The 21,629-nt window shown below is 41.9% G+C and overlaps 1 protein-coding gene across 1 annotated transcript in view; it reads left to right on the top strand.

Moving 5' to 3' along the window:
- Nucleotides 1–21,629, top strand: part of PEPD (peptidase D) — a 766,251-nt gene that overhangs the window by 294,744 nt on the left and 449,878 nt on the right. Inside the window, exon 9 of the mRNA XM_029608350.1 lies at nucleotides 2,287–2,333. Coding sequence (XP_029464210.1) covers nucleotides 2,287–2,333 — 47 coding nt within the window. The remainder of the gene's footprint in view (nucleotides 1–2,286; nucleotides 2,334–21,629) is intronic.

Here is a 21,629-nt window from a genome sequence, read left to right as displayed (position 1 = left end):
AGGTCTCAATCATCTATGAGACCTTCTCAGCTCTTCATTTCCTTCGGCCCAAATGATCCTGGTCAACCTGTCTCTAAGAGAACCATTGCCAGTTGGTTATCACAGTGCATTCTTTTTTATTACAACAAACGATCAATCAAACTTTACAAGAAGCCTCAGGCGCACCAAATACGCGCAACTGCAGCATCCGTTGCCCACTTGAACAAGGTTCCATTACTGGACATCTACAAAGTGGCAACTTGGTCGTCCATCCATATCTTCACATCACACTATTGTCTACAACAGCAAGCGACCTCTGATGCAGCGCTGGGCACAGCAGTTTTGTCGACTCTTCAAAACTGATGAGACTACCATATGGGTTGCTGTCCTGAACTTCAAAAAACATACCAAATGGACACAACTCGGGAGCTTGGGACTCCCAGACAGCATGGCTAATTCAGCCCTGCTATCAACGGGGAAAAAAGCAAGTTTGCTTAACGAAAATGGTGTTTCCATAGATAGCATGAATTAGCCATGCGATCCCTCCCTCCTCCCTAGACAGTCCCACAAAGGACATATATTTCTTATTACGTCGCTTGGCTACAAAGAAACTGAGGAGAAGAGGGGAACGCGCGGGAAGATCACCACGCAGCCGCACAGAGTCAAAGCTCTGTGACTCAATGAGGAAATTCTGCCTTCTTCGGGTCACGACGCTTCCCGGACAGCATGGCTAATTCATCCTGCTATCTACGGAAACACCGTTTATGGTAAGCAAACTTGCTTTTTCCAGTCATCAGCTATTTTGAAATCTGTTCTTTTTGTTAGTATGGTTTTACTGCTGTTAATGTTATATTTCTTGACTTGTTTTGAGGACTGGTGAAGTTTCTCTTTTTCCTTTGTTACATTGCATACGGTCTGTGTGGCTTGTGGCGGTTTCCAGTTCAGTTTTTGTCTGCATGTTTCTAGTTATGCTTTATGGTCTCTCTATTCTTTGTTAGGCGAGGGTCTGCACATGTGACTGAGGTGAGGTATTCTGCCGGCATGTAATTTCTCTGTAGGGCTCTGTAGCAGCCCTGGCTTGGTCCGTTTTTCCTAATAGGAGTATTGGTGTCTTAAGGCCTAGTGTAATATTTTTGGTGTTGCCTGTTCTTAGGTATGGTGGTTATTGTTTGAGTGCTTGGAAACTGGTATTTTGGTATGGGATGTTTACTATGATGTATTTCTGTTATCTTTCCCTTGTGTCATTCATAACAATAAAAATAATACTGGACCTTTATTTTTTTTTATTTCTGCCGTGAGTTGTAATTAGCAGTGCGTCTCACGTGTGAGCGTGGTCTGTCAGGTGTGTCACGATGGAAAAAAGGTTGAGAACCACTGGTCTAGAACTCTTAAATGATGCAGATCTCTATTTTGTTTTGTTATACATGCAAGTATGGATATGCTTTCCTTCCTTGATTTTTCTCGTCTCTACTTAATGGAATGACCCTTAGACTTAGGCTGTAATGTTGGCACTGCAGAACAGGATTTGGATCACTATCTTTTGGGAGTGGTTGGGCTTGAGTGTACTGCAGATATGGTGTGCTTAAGCCTGAGGAAAGAGCAGCTGGTACTGTGTCAGTACTTACTTGGCCAACAAGTGGTGCCAAGGCTGTGTCTTAGAGAAGGCACCACTCAGTGGTGGGCCAACAACAGTCCTGAGAGCCACTAGGGCATACTGTTCATGGTGGGGAGGTTGGGAGAGATTTCTCGGACATCAAGACCACCCTCACCCATCCACCCCCAAAAAAAACAAATTAGTTAGACAAATGGAATTATGTTTTGTGTTTTGATAGCTTAAATTGTGGAATATTACTTTCTTTTCATTAGTAATAACGCAAGATAGTGCAAATAGGATGTTTGTGTACAGGGTAATCCCAACATGTTAAAGGCAACAATAATGTTTCTGTATCAAAAAGCCATTAAATCACACATGTTTCCTGGTGAAGCTATAGTGGGGATATAAATGTACATTTCATTTTGGCCAAAAGTGCCTACTAGTAATCTTGCTGTATTGATGTTGCATCCTTGTGAATGCATCCCTAGACTCTCAACCGATTTTTGAGAAATCTTTTAGAGCTATTTGTTACTTTGAAATGCATGTGCAATATATCTATGCATATATCTATCTATAAGCTTTTCTAATATAGGTGAAATAGGTTTGCTAAAATTATTCAAATAGGCTTTTGAAAGAAACCATAAAGTATCTTATACCACAAGATGCCTTCTCATTTTTGATCAGTTTATTTTATTGTGGTATCTGTCCTATAGGTTATGAAGGCTGTGAAAATAGGAATAAGGGAATATGAAATGGAGAGGTAAGAGATCTTGATTTTAAACCTGTGATAAACATGTAGGTTTTACTGTATTTTCACAGATGAGGCAAAGGACAGAAAGCCAAGAGACAGTTGAATTCCTTGAGCAGAGCTGACCAAAACTCTTGCTTCCTTTAGATTGTATTAATAGACTACTTCAGAAGCGACTTTCAATTTCTTAGGGCAGTATTTGATGCTATGACTTGCATTGCCATTCCCAATCCCAAAAACAGTTGCTAAGGTTTCCTCCATCCCATATTTGCATTTCAGACAAAGATTTGGAATAAATTCAGAATATCTGTCCTTTACACTCCTTGGCTCTTGTCTTATGCATTCGGAAACTTTAAGGGCAAAGTTTTTCTTTAAAATCAATCTGTGAAAAAGATGGAAATTGAATAAGGGTTGAGTGAGTTTTTTCCTCCCCTTTCTTATTTTAGATTCCAGTTTGGTTGAAAGGAAATGGAATGATTTTGGGATTAGATTTGAAACCTAGGTTTTATACTCATGTTTACTTGTGAAGATGTAGGTGTTAAAAAAAAAAAAAAAAAAAAAAAAAAAAAAAAAGAAGAAACAAAAAATAATTCTTGGAGTATTTTTGAAATCTTTAAAATTTGGATATGTAAAAAAAAAAAATTAGAGGTCCATATTCAGCCACAATCTGGATAGCAAAGGTAGCTGGATAAACTTTCCTGGCTAACTTTGGAGGTATGTTCAGTAATGTAGCCACACTATTAAATATAGCCGGCTAACTTTGACAATTGGCCCAACCAGATGTAGCCGGCTAAGTCATCTGGCTAACTCTGAATATCTGACTTAGCCATTTAACTTAGCCAACTAACTCAACTCCTCACAGTTATGCTCCCGGAACACCTGTAACTTATCTGCCCAAATTCTAGCCGCCTATATCATTAGCCGGATAAGTGCCCAAATGCTTTTAAATGTAGACCTCTCGGATCTTAAAACTGTCTGCAAATAATGGAATAAAGCATTTTTACCAGGTAATCATTAATCTTCTGTTTAAACAAAGTCTTTATTTTCCAAAGCAAAATGGAGGAAATATGGTAGAGCAATGAGAAAGGAGTAGTTTCTCTGTTTCACTCATGTTGTAATGACTTGTGTGATGAAGCCATGTGATGCCCTATGAGTGATTCTGTCACAAGGAACTCTCTCTTGTCTTTCCTCTGGTAACTAAAGACTGCAAAAGAAGTATTTTCAGACCTTAACCCCTCAAGCACTACAGTGTGTGTGTGTGTTTTTTTAAATAAATTAACTAATAGAGAAAAATGTCAGCCAATCAAATTGCACTGTTTTTTGTTTTTTTTACCTTGTGATATGTTAGCAGGTGAGCGTTGTATGGTATTAGTTTTCATATAGTTAAGATTTTGATTGTTCCATTTCTACATCTACATAGAACAGTTATATTTTTTAACCTTTTTATTTAATTAATTTGTGTGTTTTATGAAGCCTCACAAATGAACTTCAGACTTTTTTTTCCTTCTGAAACTGGTAGCCTTTTCTCTTCAGAAAATCTTTTACTTGTAAATGTTGTAATCATTTTCCAATACTGTTTTCAACTAATTTGCTGTGACTATGGTGTAAGGTGATCATATGTCACATTGGTTCTTCCTTTGTACTCCTCCCGACAACGTCATAATTAAAATAGGGAAATTTGTGGCTTTATTTTTAATGATCATTTCTACAGCGTTAGGAAAGTTCTGAACATTTTGAACTCTGAATGTGTCATAATGGGGGATTGTGTAAACAGTTGGAGAGGGAAAATTTGTGATTGTGGTTAGGTCATATGTTTTTTTGAAGATGGAGTTGTCATATCAGTGTTTGGTTGGGCTGCTGATTGCTGAGGTGAGAGATGGGTGTAGAGAAGCGGTGTTAGGGCAGTGGATTGTGGGAATGGTGGGATTAGTGATTTTTATTTTTTTATTTTTATGGTTTTATTTGTATGAATATGTATTTATAAATAACAAATGAGCCCACGGTAATTTGCATCCAGCTGGCCCAAAGTATCTCCATATGAGAAACCTAACCTGTAAAGGGTTGAGTTGACCAAGAATATTGGCCCTTTTATAGAACAGTCCTGTCCAGCAACTTTGGAAAGGAAAGCAATCTTAGTAATATTCCACTAGGATGATTCACCATTAGATATTATAATAAAAAAAAAACAAAAAAAAAACTGTAGTGAATCATAGTTTTATTCATAGTAAATACATACCTAATTTTATCTCTGTGATTTAAGCTGCAATAAGTTCTGTTAAATGCAATAAGATATTACCATTTTGCTGTTACAGTTTGATTTACCTTGACTATAGGTCATCAGCCCACTCATTTGACTGTTTTTTCCTATTTAATTTGAATAACTTAACCAGTCAACTACTGGTTGAATTAGAGAAGACAGTCAAGCCAATTCTCTGAGGACAAGCAGGATAGTGGTGACATCATCAGATGGAGCCTCAATGAGGAAAACTTACCGTATTTTTCGCTTTATAAGACTCACTTTTTTTTCCCCAAAAGTGGGGGGGAAAATGTCTGTGCGTCTTATGGAGCGAATATAAAAAAAAAACCTAACTATAATCCCCCACCCTCCTGAACCCCCAAGACCTGCCAAAAGTCCCTGGTGGTCCAGCGGGGGTCCGGGAGCAATCTGCACGTGGGCCATCAGCTGCCAGTAATCAAAATGACGCCGATGGCCCTTTACCAATCCTATGTCACAGGGGCCGACCAATGGCACCGGTAGCCCCTGTGACATAGTAAGGGCAAAGGGCCGTCGGCTTCCAGTAATCAAAATGGATGGAATCTTTTCATACAGTTATCGCTTCAGTTCGCAAGGGCAAGTTTTTTTTTGTTTTTTTTAATTATCCCTCGATTTAAGAGGCTTTTATATTCTAATGAAACCAAATTTCCAAAAATGTTATCTGTTTTTGTATAATTGTTCAACATTACCAGTTTGTTGCCCTACCTTTTGGACTGGCAACAGTGCCAAAAACATTTTCAAAAGTCATGATTGTTGTAGCTGCCTTTTTGAGAAAGAAGGGATCCTTATTTGGACAATTGGTTAATAAGAGCCAAATCATATTCCGAGGAAGTAGCATTGACAAAAGTGGGAACACTGAGAAGAGAGGATTACCTTGCTGGTGGCTGGAAAGAATCAGTAAGTACTGCTTGGAGAAATTTTTAAAACTTAAAAGTATTGGGGAGACCTAAACTTGGGATATATTATTGTATTCGTGTGTTGTTTTAAATAGGTAGTCAGAAAGTCAGGCAACAAACAGAAGTTTGTATTAAAAAAAAAAAAGTAGCCAGAAGAAAGAAATAGGCTAGGAACATTGTATGCCTAAGTAAAAAGGTTGAAAGAAGTTCAGTTACTTACCTTGGGAAAGGTGTTATAGTAGTGTAATTGATTTGATTAGGTACCAACATTTGTTAATCAGTACAGCAATGAGTCACTCAGGACAACTAGCTGTAGTGTACACCTCCAAAGGTATTGTTTTGTACTAATTTATCTTTGAAGCACAAGATATATTGCAAGGGAACAGCTCAGTAACCCACAATCCAGTAGTACTGAGAGGAGATTATTACTTTGCTGGTGGCTGGAAAGAATCAGTACATGCTGCTTGGAGAAATTTTTAAAACTTAAAAATATTGGGGAGAACTAAACTTGGGGTATATTGTATTTTTGTGTGTTTGTATTTTATAGTGTGGAATGGATAAAGGTTTAGCTTTAAATTCTTTAAAGGATCAAATAGCTGCCATTTTTGTGTGTTTGTATTTTATAGTTTGGAATGGATAAAGGTTTAGCTTTAAATTCTTTAAAGGATCAAATAGCTGCCATTTCTTGTTTTCGTGGACAAATAAAGGGTAGTTTGATTTCCTCCCATATGAATGTTTTCTGTTTTCTCGGTGGGGTGAAACAGATATATCCATCAATCAATCAAAATTATTTTCCTCATTGGAATTTAAATTCAGTTTTGCAAGCTTTATTTAGACCTCCTTTTAAACCTTTAAGTCAATCAGCTATAAAGGATCTAACCTTAAAGATAATGGGGTAGATCTTTAAAAAATATGCGATCGCGTACTTTTGTTTGCGCACCAGGCGCGAACAAATGTACGCTGGATTTTATAAGATACGCGCGTAGCCGCACGTATCTTATAAAATCCGGGGTCGGCGCGCGCAAGGGGTGCACATTTGTGCAACCTGTGCGCGCTGAGCCCAGCGCGCGCTTCCTGTTCCCTCCAAGGCCGCTCCGATTTCGGAGCGGCCTCGGAGGGAACTTTCCTTCGCCCTCCCCCCACCTTCCCCTCCCTTCCCCTACCTAACCCGCCCCCCCCCGGCCCTATCCAAACCCCCCCCTACCTTTGCGCGCGCCGGCCGGCAGCCCCGCTCCGTCCTCCGGTCCCGGGGGCTGGTCCGGAGGCCTCGGGCCCGCCCCCGAAACGCCGCGTCATTTCGGGAACGCCCCCGGACACGCCCCCTCCCGCCCCTTTTCGAAAGCCCCGGGACTTGCGCGCGTCCCGGGGCTTTACGCGCGCCGGCGGCCTATGCAAAATAGGTGCGCCGGTGCGCAAAGGCCCTGTGCGCGTAAATCCGGCGTAAATCCGGAAGGATTTACGCGCGCAGGGCTTTTAAAATCCGCCCCAATCTTCTTAGTAGCAACTACATCAGCAAGGCGAATTTATGAATTGCAAGCTTTGTCATGCTAAAACCCCATTTTTGAGATTCACTAAAAATCTGGTTATTTTGAGACCAGGCCCCCCCCTTTTTTTTTTTTTTTTTTTTAACCTAAGGTAGTATCTTGGCTTAATATTAATGTCTTATTCTTCCTGCCTTTAACAAGAAGGAATGTAAGGAAGACTTAGAATCATTAATGTATCTGGATGTTAAGAGATATTTTAAAGTTTACCTTGAAAGAACTAAGGATTTTCATAAACCTGAAAGGCTATTTATTCTCTGTTTTGGTCCATGAAAGGGAGAATTGGCTTAAAAGGCTTCGATTGCTTATTTACTGCAGGATAAACTTGTACCTAGAATGATTTAAGGCTCATTCAACATGAGCACAGGCCTCATCGTGAACCGAAAGATAGCAATAAGTCAAGTGGAGATTTGTAAAGCAGCCACATGGACCTCTTTAGGGCCTTTTGCAAGGCACTATAGGTTGGATCGTCTCACTAGACAAGATACCATTTTTGATTCTTTATTCTTAGAGGTGGGATTGTCATCCACTCACTCTTACATATACTTTGGTATTTCCCATAGGAAGGAGACATTTCTTAGCTGTTAATTTCCTTTAATTTACTTCTGCTACACCAGTCAAGAACCCCTCTCATTATATTTATATATATTTATATGTGGAAAAGAACAAGAGAGAACATATTAGATTAGCTATTTTCATATTTGCTGTATTTTTTGCAAAGAGATTTGTTCCTTTAAAAAAAAAAATTCTTTAAAAGGGATATGTTAAAGTAAGAATAACTGGTTTAGGCCATGACAATGTAAGATGAGACTTGCAAAAAGTTTTATTTTTTTTAATGATACTTGTTTATTCATTGGTAGTTTTTTTTTTATAGCTTTCACAGTAGTAAACTGGCTGAATTAGTTCTAGATATGACATATAAGCTGGTGATGTCATTTAAAAAAATAAAAAAATAGAACTCTGTTTCCATGTGTGCTGGATGAGAGGATAACCCATAGGTTCTGGACTGGTGTAGCAGAAGTAAAGGAAAGAAAATTAACATATAGGACGTAATTTCTCCTTCGTGGTCGACTCCCTGTGGCGGTAGTGCATTGGTGCCCGCAGGCAATAGATGCATCACAGCTATCGTTTCGGTTGTGCCCCTTTTGTTTCAACCGACATGGCCACGTCCGGATTTCGGCAATGCCCCCAGTGCCCAAGGACCATGTCCATCACGGATCCACATGAGATATGAGTCCTTTGCCCGGGGCATCACATGATGTCCTGTGTTGCTGTTTATCTGCCCAGATGACCCCAAAGAGATGTCTGATTCGACTCGACAAGATGGAGCAGCTCTTCGGGTTGAAGAAGTCTGAGCTATTGGCATTGAAGAACCAAGGAGCTGCACCGATGGACATAGAACCATCAACATTGGTGAGACCATCGGTTCCGTTGATGCCGTCGACAGGGGCGCTAGAGACCAACTGTCTAAACTCCTCCAGGCTGAGGACATCGGGTTCCTCATCATCGGCCTCAGCACTGGGGAAGGACTGCGCCAAGCATCGAGGGAAGCCGAAAAAGCATTGGCACCAGTTCCCGTCAATGCATGGTACCAGGCATGAGCATGCACTGGCTATTGCCACGATGCCTCTGAAGTGACTCTGCACCAAAGATTGTCAATCCTCCATCAGTGCCGGGGATCCGTGATGGTCTCCATTGGTCCTGATGCCAGTCACTGATCCACTTCGTGTTTCCGAAGAGGATATGGCCACCCCTCCTTCCTCCCAGTCATTGTTAGCATTAACAACTTTTGAGGAAGAGCTGGAGCGCAGAGTCCAGGTAGTGGTGGACTAGGTGCTGCAGGGCTTCGGTTCTGTGGCACCGCTGCTTTCAGACCTGTCACTTCAATCGGGCTTCATATAATTATTCCAAGATAATACTTTCAGAGTCTTTGCAATCTGGTAAGCAACATATACGTGTAGGGGCTTCATTAATCTAATCATACACATATCTTATACATCAACACCTCATACATATACCTATCAAAGTACAGTATTTTTATTTATGATATACCATTTAAATACAAAGAATGTATACATAATACACCATATACACATTTTTTCAAAATCCCATATACATTCATGATTAATACTTATTATATCAAAAAGACATCCCACAACTTTAGATCATCATAATCATATTCCCATGTAAACATGTCACAAAAATATATAAGCAGCTCTTGCTGTTACCAACCACCCATGCATACTCACCAACCCATTACTTACACACATCATATATATCTAAAACCTTCATCTAAAATTCCAATATGCTTTCCCACTTCCCAACAAGGACCCTTGTTTCACCCCACTTGGACTTCATCAAGGGATATATTCCTGCAGCATTCTCTTCAAATTCCTGGATCAATCTTTCTTTTTTTTTTTTTTTTTTTATTTATTATTTATTGAATTTACATTATAAAACATCAAGCAAAAAAAAAAAAACTTGAGTGGAAATACAGGTAATAGAGACACTTACTAAATTTACCATAATTCTTCAAATAAGGAAATTATTTCTTTCCAAACTTGTCTATCAAGCCCACAAAGAGATCAAAATTTCACAACTACATACATAGGGATAGATTTTCAAAGGGTTGCGCTGCTTGGCTCGGTGCTTGCAGGTTGCACAATTGCGCACCCCCCCTGCGCGCACTGAACCTGGATTTTAAAACATGCGCGCGCTACTGCGCGCGCATGTTTTAAAATCGGGCGTAGATTTGTTCGCGTAACTCAGCATGAACAAATCTACGCCCGTGCGCATGTTATAAAATCTGGCCCATAGTATAATAATTAAAGAAATTGGACTATAGGATGTTATTAAACTTATAGAGATCTAGCTTCTATAAAAGAGCGCTTCATGAAGTTCCTGGAGATTAATTTAACAAAGGTTTTCCTTTTTTAAATAAGAATTGTGTAAGGTGAGATGGTTGAGTGAATATATATGTATTCCCATTGAATTTTATCAAGCATTTACATGGAAACTTAAGAATGAAATACATTCCTAATTGCAATACCTGAGGTCTTAATATAAGAAATAGTTTCCTGCGTTTCTGAGTCTGACGTGATAGATCTGGGAACATCCGGATCTACTGCCCAGAAATTCTTTCGACTTTTTTTTTTTTTTTTAATTCTTTATTTATCCATTTCACATTATTACAAAACCCAAAATTTTGCAAATAAGAAAAATCAGACAAGATGGAGTAATGAAAGAAAACAATTCTCTAAGAGCTTACATAAATTAAATTATAACTACATTCTCCATCAGTCTAGTTTATATAAATCAATATACATTCTTTAGTCAGAATTCTAGGATCCGATATACCAGAGAGACATAGGAAAAAACCAATAATAAATAAGTGACATGGCATTCTAACAACCAATACATTTAGTTACTAGGTGTTGATGTAAGGGGCATTTTTAACTTAAGAAAATCATTTAATTGCTGAGAAGTGAAAAAAGTGTTAACCTCGGCACCTTTCTTCAGTATACATTTACAAGGAAACTTTAAATTAAACGAGTAACCCAAAGTAATAGCCTGCTGGCGAAGGGTTAAAAACTCTCTTCGCCTGCCTTGAGTAATTGGAGAAATATCAGGAAAAATGTTTATATTTTCACCATCGTAATTGGTAGGGAATTTTCTGAAATAGTTTTTCATGATTAATTGAAGATCCATTAGCGATATTACTGAAACCAATAGGGTAGCCCTATCTACTACTTCTGCAGTTGAATCTTCTAAGAATTCAGTCAAATTCTCTTGTATATTTATTCTATTATCAGCAAGCCTTGCTTTCGGTAGAAACATTTATTTATTGCTGGCAAATGTTCTTCATCAAAACAAAGGACCTCCTTCAGATATCTCTTCAAGGAAATATATGGGTTTTCACCCAAAATACAAGGAAAATTTAACATCCTTATATTCAGATGTCTGGAGGCATTCTCTAGTGTTTCAGTTCTTCTTGCCATAAACAAATTATCCTTCACAACTGCTGCTTTAAAGTTGCGATTTTCAAGATCTTTTTCTTCCAGTTTCTCTACCTTCTTAAGCACCGAATCATATTTCTGCTGGTATTCCAACAAATTTTGGGTTCCCTGAGAAGTCAAGATTTCCACTTTCTCACTTACTCGATTCACCATAGTAGCTACCCCCACCATCAAATCCCACAGTGCAGCATTAGTCACATTTTCGGGTCGCTCTGGGATTTTTAGGGGAGTATCAGCTTGGGGAATTGTCTGTGGTAGAGGCAGAAAAATGTCCACAGAACTTACCCCAGCACTCTTTTCTCCCAGTCCGATAGATGGTCCCACATTGGTGGTTACTTCCCCCTAGGCTGCTGGATCGATAGTCCGTGCTGAAGACGTTATATTCAGCGTTTGTGCCTCTGCCTGTAGCCCGGAAGAAGTTCCTTCAACCAATGGTCCGGGTTGAAACAATGACACTGTTCCCTGCGAAGGTGCTGACCTCAGTTCGGGACTCAGGCTCGTCTCCTCCAGCGCAGCTTCCTCTCTCTGCTGAAGCTACGCCAAGGGCTCCTCGACTCCTGGAAGGGCTGTAGTTGAGGAGGTAAGGAAGCGAGTAATCTCCTGTAAAACCGCCGAAGATGGTGGGGGCGTCGAGGGGTAGACCCTGACTCTCCCCTTCCTCTTTGGGGGCATATTGAAATAAAGGCAATTTGTTTGCAGGAGAAAAACGCGGAGCTACTCGCTGCCAACTCCTATCCTGCCGCCATCTTGGATCCCCTCGACTTATTTAAAAAGTATTTCCTGAAAATCCAGTCTTTGTCAGACTCTAACATAAAAGTTACCAAAAGGGTTGCAGGTTTTGCCAGCTCAGACTCAGATTTTTCTAGTATTTCAGAAATATTTAAATTTGATTCATGGGCTGGTTGTAAAATCTGAATTGGATTTTCTTCATCCTGTTCTAATCTGGAGATTTTCTTTAATGGAGGAAGGAAGTATAATTTAGAAATAATAGGCAAAATGGCTTCAGGTATATCTAATACCTCCATTAAATATCTTCTCCAGATTTGCAACGGGGTTGCAGTCTCCAGCTTGGAAAAATTTATACAACGAATATTCTTACTCTTAAATACATTTTCTAAGTTTTCAACCTTAAGTTGCAAACTTTGATTTTCTTTGATCAAAGCACAATGTAGATCATTAACTTTCCCCACATCATTCTTAAGTAATAATTCATCTTTTTTTAACTTGTAAATTATCCATTTCAATTTTTTGAACTCTTATTGAAGATGGCTACAGACTTGAAAATTAAACTTCCATTTGTGACCCCATATTCTTATTTAAAGCATTTATAGCCTCCCAGATAAGTTCCATACTAAATGTCTGAGGGCTTACCAAATCCTGAAAGGTAGTAGAGTAATTTCAATAGAGTTCTGTCCAGTTCCTTCATCTGCTGCTCCTTTGAAGTTTTCACCAACCTCCTGGTTGTTCATTTGTTCCGCAGGTACTTCCTGATGGAAACCATGCCTCGGGAGGGGGGGTCCTATCTGGCTTTCCACTTCGGGCAGCCTGATTTTTCTCCCCTTCCATCTGGAGCCTGACGGCCAGATTTGGTGGTGATGATCTCCCCTCGGAGGACAGAGATGTTAAAAACTCTGGTGTGTTACAAGGCTCCTCTTCCCCCCTCACAACACTCTGCGAGTTCTCTGCCTCCCAATTCATCCTACGGAGGATATGAGCGTCCATTGGTCCTACTATAGGTGTAACCTCTGGAACTCCTGAGGCTATACGTTCCTTGGCTTTCCTTTTTCGGGCAGAGTGGGGAATTTATTTAAATTATTAATCACTGAAAAAGGACACTGAGTTCCGCAACGTCGCACTCTATTGGATCTCAAAATTGAGGTTAGAGAGAGATAGAGGGGGATGAAACAAAATAAAAAGCAATTTCTCAATATATATTTTCCAGCTGAATCCTGGCGAAGCCCGGCAAAGCCCTGCTTAGCCGCGCGCCCCTTGAGTGCATGTGGCTTAAGCGGCGCGCTGGCTTCTGCTGTGTGCCACAAGCGACGCCGTTAAGTAATCACTTCCGGGTCCACCTCCAGAATGCCCCTCTTGGTTCAACGCGTGTTTCAGCTGGAGTTAATAGGAAATCAACAGGGCAAGAGAAAATCTTTCCCTGGAAAAAGTCCACAGATGGCAGGTAAGCTTTTACTTCCTCTGCTCTCAACCTCCGGATCAATCTCTTCTACACAGGCAGTTTCCAAAACTGTAATCTCCACTGTTCACATGTCATCCGAATGTCAACCTCTATACCTATAATATATAAGAATATAATATATAAGAATCATTAATGGTACCCTTCCCTAGTTTCATTATAGTATAATAATTCTAAACCATTATTACCACTTACTAATTATTGTCCTTACAACCTCTTCATGTCCATAGCGATCTTCTGTTCCCACAGTTCCCCTGTTAATCTCCCAAGACGAGCTCACTACAAAAATTAAAATCAAACAGAATCATATAAACCACTACTAACACATAACCCCTCCCCTTTTTTCCCTTTACCCCTTGTTACTATAAGTATACCTACCGTGTCTTCACCCAAAATAACGAATCCACCGTTCACAAATACTCTCATTCACATCAGTATAGCAGCAATTCCTTCTATGCGGCACTTTCCTTTTCTAAATATAAACACAAAATATACTATCACACATCCCCTAATACTCCACAATCATCCATATTCCTCCCATAGAATAATCCTGATATTAATCCTTCCTGCCGCCACGAACACTTCTCAAACATGGAGGAAGTCTATTACTTCCAGGTGCCACCGCCCCTGCACGTCAATGTGCGCGGCAACGTCATTAAATGTACTCCCAAACCAATCAGAACACTCCCACCACACTCAGCCTAACCAATCACCTCCCATGCCTTCAATCCCTTCCTAATAACAACCCCCATTCACAAAATATCTCGCCCCAACCAACAACTGCTACAAACCCACCCCCATTCCTTACCATTGCTGGTAAGGAAATTTGAATGATTTCTTCACACCTGAGATCAATTTTACATAATGTAAAGCAAGGACCCTCCCAGCTAAGGTCCCCACTTGGTTTTTAGTTCCTGAAAATAAGAAGAGAAACTGACCACTTGTAATACCTATGGTAACCCAATACTATCTGATGCACCTTCCCAGTTCCCTCCTTTCCCTCCTTTCCCTCCTTTCCCTCCCTTACTCCCCCCCCCCCCCCCCAAAATCTTTCCTATCCCTTGTGTAACATAAGGATCACACTCAACTCCCAATCTCCATTCACACCATCCTCCTTTCTTATACATTCAACCTACAAGCACACTTAGAGATTCTTGAAATTGAGTACCCAGGACTGATAATAGGTAGATTGTGTCTATTATATTGAGTCTGAAACAGTTAAACCAATACATTTGGGTCATAATTATTTAGCTCTGTTCAGTTCCATGACAACAGAACACCCTGTGCTCCCGGTACAAGGGTCGCCTTCCTTAAATCTGGGTACTGCAATTCTGATGAGACCATTACAAGTAAAATAAGACAGCTCCCCGGGTCACCTGTAGTGCTTATGTAAAGGTCCTGTTCGTCTGTCAGGTTCATACCGGCCAAGCAGAGATAACATAACTTAGGGTGTCGACCGGGGAACGAAAAGAGTTTACTAATACACCAGCTCCCACGCGGCTTCCATATTAGTTGCCAGTAATAGAGTGGTATCATAGCATAGGTGGCACTTTCTAAATCCATAACAGCGGGGATCCTTATTTTCTGGTAAAAAGGTTGACTTCCTTGAACTTGAGTGACATAAGAACTTAAGCAACATAAGAAATTGCCATGCTGGGTCAGACCGAGGGTCCATCAAGCCCAGCAGCCTGTTTTCAAGATTGGCCAAACCTGGCCACAAGAACGTGGCAAGTACCCAAACACTAAAAAGATACCATGCTAGTGATGCCAGTAATAGCAGAGGCCATTCCCTAAGTCAACTTCATTAATAGCAATTAATGGACTTCTCCTCCAAGAACTTATCCAAACCTTTTTTGAACCCAGCTACACTAACTGCACTAACCACATCCTCTAGCAACAAATTCCAGAGCTTAATTATGTGTTGAGTGATATGCACGCTGTAATAAAAAGGATGCAACTTCTCGCTTATGCACATGATTTCTCACAGGACAAGCAGGATGGTTGTCCTCACAAATGGGTGACATCGAGGATGGAGCCCAACCACGGAAAACTTCTGTCAAAGTTTCTGGAACTTTGACTGGCCCCTACTGGGCATGCCCAGCACGGCACCAACCCTGCAGCCAGCAGGGGTCCCCCTTCAGTCTTCTTTTTTCCGCGCAGCAGTAGCCACGCGGTTAAGGAGCTCTTACCACATTCCTGACAGGAAATTCTTCTTGAACTTCTTTGAAGTAAAATACGCCCCACAGGGGTCCCCCCTCTATCTAAATTTAGCCCGCGGTGTTTCGGTAAGTTTTTTGCCGTTTTTCGCCAATTACCGTCGAGTTTCGCCTTCGTGGCCTGCTGGCCGTCGACTGTCCTGCGGCTAAATTTTTGGTCAATGGCCATGGCGTCAGGGTTCCGTCGGTGCCCAGATTGTACGTGCACCATGTCTATCACAGACCCTCACAGAGTCTGTGTATTGTGCTTAGGAAGTGAGCATGATGTCCTGACTTGCACCAAATGTGCCCTTATGACACCAAAAGGTCGCAAAGCCAGAATGGAGAAGATAGGACTCCTTTTCCATGCTCACACTCCGACGCCGTCCATCGCATCGACGTCCCCTGAACCGGCACCGTCTAAGTCCTTCCATCGTTGGCAACCTCCCGGTGACTGTCTGCCATCGATGTCTCCACGGCCATCGACTCCCGTCCCTTCCCCCGAGGATCGTGGGGATTGGAGGGAGAAGCATCGTCATCGACATCGCAAGTCTCGGACCGTCGAGGAATCGAAGTCATCGACCTCGGTACCGTCCGAGCCTCCACCGAAGAAGTCTCGATCAGAAGTGGCACCGTCCACTTCTGTTTCTGAGACATTGAGGCAACCCTCACCCCATCGGGGTTTGGGAGCCGCGATTCCACCGGTGACGGTGGTCCCTCCGGCTCAGCCTCAGCCTCCCTCTTCCACAGAGCTGGGTATTGTTACCCCAGGTCTCCAGGAAGAACTGGACCGGCTGGTCCAGGAGGCCATCGACAAGGCGATGCAACGGTTCCAGACTCCTTCGGCACAGACTCCGCCACCGAGAGTGGAACCAGTCATCGACCCGATTCCAGCAGCGCTGGCACCGCTGCTCGCCTGGATGGAAGCGCTCATGACCACCCTTCCACCGGTGATACCCGGGTCACCGACAGCACCGGTGCGCTCCCCGATGCCAACTTCATCGGGTGCAGAAACACTGTATCGAATTCCTCCTTCGGGAGTAGTTCCATCGGTGCCGTGTCGTCCCTCGCCACCGATACATTCCTCCGGGGCGATACGCACATCGGCTCCATCGATGCCTTCGATGCCGGCACCGATGCCTCCAAGGGTATTTTCGATGCCCCCGGTGGTTCCTTCGGGTTTCTCAGAGCCTCATCCGGGGCCTTCAGGTATCCAACCCCCTCAAGGTCCTACAGGTCAGCAACCTGATCCTTATGACTCCTGGGGTGATGATTCTTCTACGGATACCGATGATTTACCTTCACCACCCTCTCCTGCTGAAAGCAGAAAGCGTTCTCCTCCCGAGGACCTCTCTTTCACCAATTTTGTGAAGGAAATGTCAGACTTGGTCCCTTTTCAGCTTCAGTCAGAGCAAGATGACAGGCACCAAATGATGGAGTTACTCCTATTTATAGATGCCCCAAAAGTCATCACTTCCATTCCAATTCATCAGGTTTTTCTGGACCTTCTAAAAAAGAATTGGGAAACTCCTGGATCTGTTGCTCCAGTGAACAAAAAAGCTGACTCTACTTACCTCGTACAGTCAGCACCTGGTTTTCAAAAACCTCAGCTAGACCACCACTCTGTTGTGGTAGAGTCAGCACAAAAGAAAGCTAAAAGAATGAAGCCATACTCATCCATACCTCCTACTAAGGAGAACAAGTTCTTAGATAGTATAGGCAGAAAAGTTTACCAAGGGGCCATGCTTATTTCTAAAATAGCTTCTTATCAGCTGTATATGACCCAATACAACAGGGTCATTTTTAAGCAGATATAAGAATTTTCAGATACTTTACCAGAACAATTCCAACAACACCTTCAAACCCTTGTACTTAAAGGTTTTGAAGCTGGAAAGCATGAGATACGAACATCTTATGACATCTTCGATGCTTCCACTAGACTGTCTGCTACAGCCATCTCGGCAAGACGCTGGGCTTGGCTAAAGTCTTCTGACCTTCGCCCGGAGGTTCAGGACAGGCTCTCCGACCTGCTCTGTTTAGGGGATAATTTGTTTGGTGAGCAAATTCAACAAATAGTTGCTGAATTAAAGGATCATCATGAGACCCTTAAACAGCTCTCATCGATTCCTTCTGACTTCCCTTCTAAACAACCATTTAAGAAGGAACCTAAAAAGTCATTCTTCCGTCCACGGAAGTATTATCCCCCACACATCAAGTCCAGGTCAACGAGGCCGTATCAAAAGCCTCAGCCTCGTCAACCTCGAAAGCAAAAACCCACACCAGCTCCGCAACCAGGCCCTGCGTCGGGGTTTTGACTTTCAATTAGAAAGCAGATGCCTAATCCCTCTACCAAACATACCAGTAGGAGGTCGACTAAGCCACTTTACAGAAAAATGGCATCACATCACCACAGATCATTGGGTGCTAGCGATAATTGCACAGGGTTACCATCTAAACTTTCTAACTCTTCCTGCGGACTCTCCGCCTCTGCAAGCGTGGAGACTTACTGACCACTCTGTTCTTCTAGAGCAGGAAGTTTCTCTTCTTCTCCAGTCCAATGCTATAGAACCCGTTCCTCTGTCCCAACAAGGACTAGGGTTCTATTCCAGGTACTTTCTGATCCCAAAAAAGTCAGGAGGACTTCGACCAATCCTGGATCTGCGGGCCCTCAACAAGTACCTTCACAAAGAAAAGTTCAAGATGGTAACCCTGGGCTCGCTTCTCCCTCTGCTGCAAAGAGAGGACTGGCTCTGCTCTCTAGACCTCAAGGACGCTTATACCCACATTGCGATAACTCAATCTCATCGCAAATACCTCCGATTTCTAGTAGGCTAAAACCACTATCAATACCGAGTGCTCCCATTTGGTCTAGCATCCGCACCGCGAGTTTTCACCAAATGTCTCGTAGTGGTTGCAGCGTTCCTCAGGAAGGAAGGCGTCCATGTCTACCCCTACTTGGACGATTGGTTGATCAGGGCCCCAATCCAGCAAATCGCTCAGTCCTCCCTGACCCTGACAATTCGAACTCTAATTTCTCTGGGATTTCTTGTCAACTATGAGAAATCCTACTTACTCCCATCTCAAACCTTATCCTTCATTGGAGCAGACTTGGACACCTTACAGGCAAAAGCCTTCCTTCCTCATCAACGTGTCCAAACCCTGGTGTCCCTAGCTTGCCAGTTGCAGTCTCAACCCACAGCAACAGCTCGCCAATTCCTCATTCTACTGGGACACATGGCCTCTTCAGTTTATGTGACTCCAATGGCCCGTCTAGCCATGAGAGTCATGCAGTGGACTCTGAAATCAAAATGGATCCAAGCCACACAGCCTCTGTTGACCATTGTTCGCATCACCGATGCTCTCCGTCTGTCTCTTGCCTGGTGGACAAATCAATCCAACCTCCTCCAAGGCTTGCCCTTTCATCCACCAGATCCTCAAATAATCCTCACCACCGACGCTTCCAATGTCGGCTGGGGAGCCCACATAAACAATTTACATACTCAAGGATTCTGGTCTCTAGAGGAAGCCAAACACCAGAGCAGTGTTGATCAGGGGCCCTGATCAACACTGTTCCAGTGCAGATACTAGTTTTTGGAAATACTGCTCTGTGTTTCATAATCCCTTTTTATTCTAGTATTGTATATTAATCTGTGGTTCCTTGATATTGGTTTGCTTCTGTGTAGAAAACTGCTCTGTGATTTCAAATCCCTTTCTATTCCAGTATTGTATACTAATCTGTTTGGTTTCTTGATTATATTGTATACTAATCTGTTTGGTTTCTTGATATTAGATTGTTGTAAAATTCAAAAAACCCACACACAAAAAAAAAAAATTCCCAGTATCCCTCTAATTGTATAGCTGTCATATAATCTGTTTCAAATTGGGATATAAGTGCTGTGGGATCATTTACTAGCTAAAGGACAAGTAAACTTTCAGAAAGTGTCTTGCCCTACCCAGCTTGACCTAGGTATAATCTGTTTAACTCCCTCCCACCCTACCCCTCTGCCCACCCACCCCTAGGTTTGTATTTCTAATGTAGTCATTCTACGTTCATAATAGGCAACCAGATAAATTAGTAAATTGATTATTCCTTAGGTGTACCAATCAAATAACTTACCTAAATGAGTACTATTCAATGCAACTGCTGTGGAGCCTTTATATTGAGGGTAATCATATGGAAACTTAAGGCTTGCCCCTTTTGTTCAAAACTCTCTACCTTGGAAAAGGAGCTGGATGACTTTAAAGCTGAATTAGCTTCAATAAAGAGAGTCTCAGCCACGGTTACATTATTCAGGAAATAATTTCCACTTACCACTGAATAACCAAAACTCAAGAAAAAAGAGATTTATTGTGGGCTCAGGTAGGATAAGACCTGTAACCCACAGACACCCATTATTGAAAGCTGTGCAGCCCACAACTCTATCCCCCCACTCACAAAGGCCATTAAGGAACTTAAAAAGTATTACAGTGGGCTCTGGTAGAATAAGACCTGTGTTCCGTAGACACACACTGTATCAAGTGCAACAAGTACAAAATGCCTTCTCTGTATTAAATTCTGAAGAAGTCCTTGAGAAAAAGATTGAAATGTTATCAGAAAAGAGAGAAAAAACCCAATGCATACAGAAATTCCAGATCAGAAACCAAAGGAAAAAGCTCACGGTGATGGATGACTCTGTCATCAGAGGCATTAATCTCTTCCCTTGCACAAATGCAAAGAGAAAAGTGGATAACAAAACTCAACTAAATAGTTCACAAAAGGAGTCCAGGAACAGCAGTAACCTGAACAAAGAAAGCTGGAAAGCTATGAGCACAAATGCTCGTAGTTTGGGTAATAAAATCCCAGATCTGCAAGCCCTAATGGTGGAGGCGGACTTGGATGTTGTTGCTGTCACGGAAACGTGGTTTACGGAATCTCATGACTGGGATACGGCAATACCAGGCTATTACTTGTTAAGGAAGGAGAGAGGATAGGAAAGGGGGAGGAGTGGCTCTTTATGTCAGAAACAATATCCAAGCATCTGAGCTGCAAGGAAGATGGGGCAAAGAAGAAGCACTATGGGCCGACTTAAAAAAAGATGGGGAATCCATTTTTATTGAAGTGGTTTACAGGCCTCCAAACCAAAAGGAAGAGCTGGACAGAGATCTGGTTGAAGACATCCACAGGATAGCAAAGAAAGGAGAAGTGGTGATCGTTGGAGACTTTAATATGCCAGATGTAGACTGGAGAATCCCATCTGCAGAATCTAATAATAGTAGAGAAATAGTAGATGCCCTGCAAGTAGCTTTGTTCAAACAAATGGTAATGGAACCCACGAGAGAAGGAGCTATACTCGACTTAGTGCTCACTAATGGAGATAATGTCTCAGACGTCCAGATGGGTGCCCACCTCAGCACCAGTGATCATCAAACAGTATGGTTTAATATCACAAAAAGGACACGGAAAAGAAGCACAAAAACCCAAGTTTTGATATTCAAAAACACAGACTTTGATGAAATGGGGAAGTACCTGGAGGAAGAACTAAAAGGCTGGGAAAACGAGAGAGATGTGGATCAACAGTGGACCAATCTAAAAGGAGCAATTACCAAGGCAACTAATCTATGTGTTAGAAAAGTAAAGAAAAGCAAAAGAAAAATGAAACCTATCTGGTTCTCAAAGGAGGTGGCTGACAAAATAAAGGCTAAAAGAACAGCGTTCAAGAAATATAAAAGATCCCAAAAGGAGGAGCACAAAGAAGAATATCTGGTAGAACTGAGGGAGACGAAGAAATTAATCAAGATGGCAAAAAGTCAAGCGGAAGAGAGGATTGCCAAAGAGGTAAAGAGTGGTAAAACATTTTTCAGATACATCAGTGAAAAGAGAAAAGTTCAAAGTGGTATAGTGAAATTGAAAGGTGGAAAGGATCAATGTGTGGAGAGAGACGAAGAAATGGCAGAAATATTAAATGAATACTTCAGTTCTGTGTTCACTAAAGAGGACCCTGGAGAAGGACCGTCACTAGTTAACAAGAAACTGGAGGGGAATGGAGTAGATGTAACTCCATTTACAGTAGAAAATGTATGGGAAGAGCTGGTGAAACTGAAAGTGGACAAAGCCATGGGGCCTGATGAAGTTCATCCCAGAATACTGAGGGAGCTCAGAGATGTGCTGGCGGGTCCGCTGTGTGACCTGTTCAATAGATCCCTAGAAACGGGAG

This window comes from Rhinatrema bivittatum, chromosome 7, assembly GCF_901001135.1.
Source record: "Rhinatrema bivittatum chromosome 7, aRhiBiv1.1, whole genome shotgun sequence".
Taxonomy (NCBI): domain Eukaryota; kingdom Metazoa; phylum Chordata; class Amphibia; order Gymnophiona; family Rhinatrematidae; genus Rhinatrema; species Rhinatrema bivittatum.
The sequence above is the reverse complement of the archived record's forward strand: the minus strand, read 5'-3'. Positions and strand labels throughout refer to the sequence as shown.